This window comes from Saprolegnia diclina (genome assembly GCF_000281045.1).
Source record: "Saprolegnia diclina VS20 unplaced genomic scaffold supercont1.168, whole genome shotgun sequence".
NCBI classification, from domain to species: Eukaryota; Oomycota; class Saprolegniomycetes; order Saprolegniales; family Saprolegniaceae; genus Saprolegnia; species Saprolegnia diclina.
The window spans coordinates 52500-53042 of record NW_008246235.1 but is presented as its reverse complement, the minus strand read 5'-3'; the positions used below and the strand labels follow the sequence as shown (position 1 = coordinate 53042).

The 543-nt window shown below is 60.4% G+C and overlaps 1 protein-coding gene across 1 annotated transcript; it reads right to left on the bottom strand.

The window, feature by feature from the left end:
- Positions 1-12: 12 nt before the first annotated feature.
- SDRG_16961 (hypothetical protein) lies at positions 13-542 on the bottom strand (the record flags this gene model as incomplete). Its single annotated transcript, XM_008623187.1, has 1 exon — positions 13-542. A coding segment is annotated over exon 1 (507 nt), but the record flags the coding sequence as incomplete, so codon positions are not given.
- Between the last annotated feature and the right edge of the window lies 1 nt (position 543).

Here is a 543-nt window from a genome sequence, read left to right as displayed (position 1 = left end):
GTAGCCGATGACCCAGCCCATGCCGGCGGCGACGGTGCCGTTGATGGCCATGTACATACCCGAGAGGAACCACTTTTGGCCAACGTACTGGCCCTTGACGGCGCCGAGCATAAATAGAGTGAGGACAGTCAGGAAGCACGAGCCCCAGAGCGCTTGGTCGCCCGTGAGCGACACGCCCGGCAGCAAGTTGATCAAATACGAGAGGAGCGGGACCGCGCCAAAGAGCACGAACGAGCCAAACGTGATGAGGCCGCCGATGAACGGGTTTTCGTCGTCGTCGACGGGCATGAGCTTGAGCTCTTCGACCATCATAATGTCGACAAACGCCTCCTTGTACTTGGAGAGCGTGTCGACAACGAGCTTGGCGTCTTCGGATGAGATGCCCTTGGCTTCGTACAGCTCGATCATCTCGGCCTTCTCGCCTTCGGGGAAGTTCTCCATCTCCCAGAGCTCGCGGGACCGCTCGTGGTTGATGAGGTCCGTCTCGGCCTGCGTGCTGAGATAGTCGCCCATGCCCATCGAGAGGCCATCGGCGACGAGGTG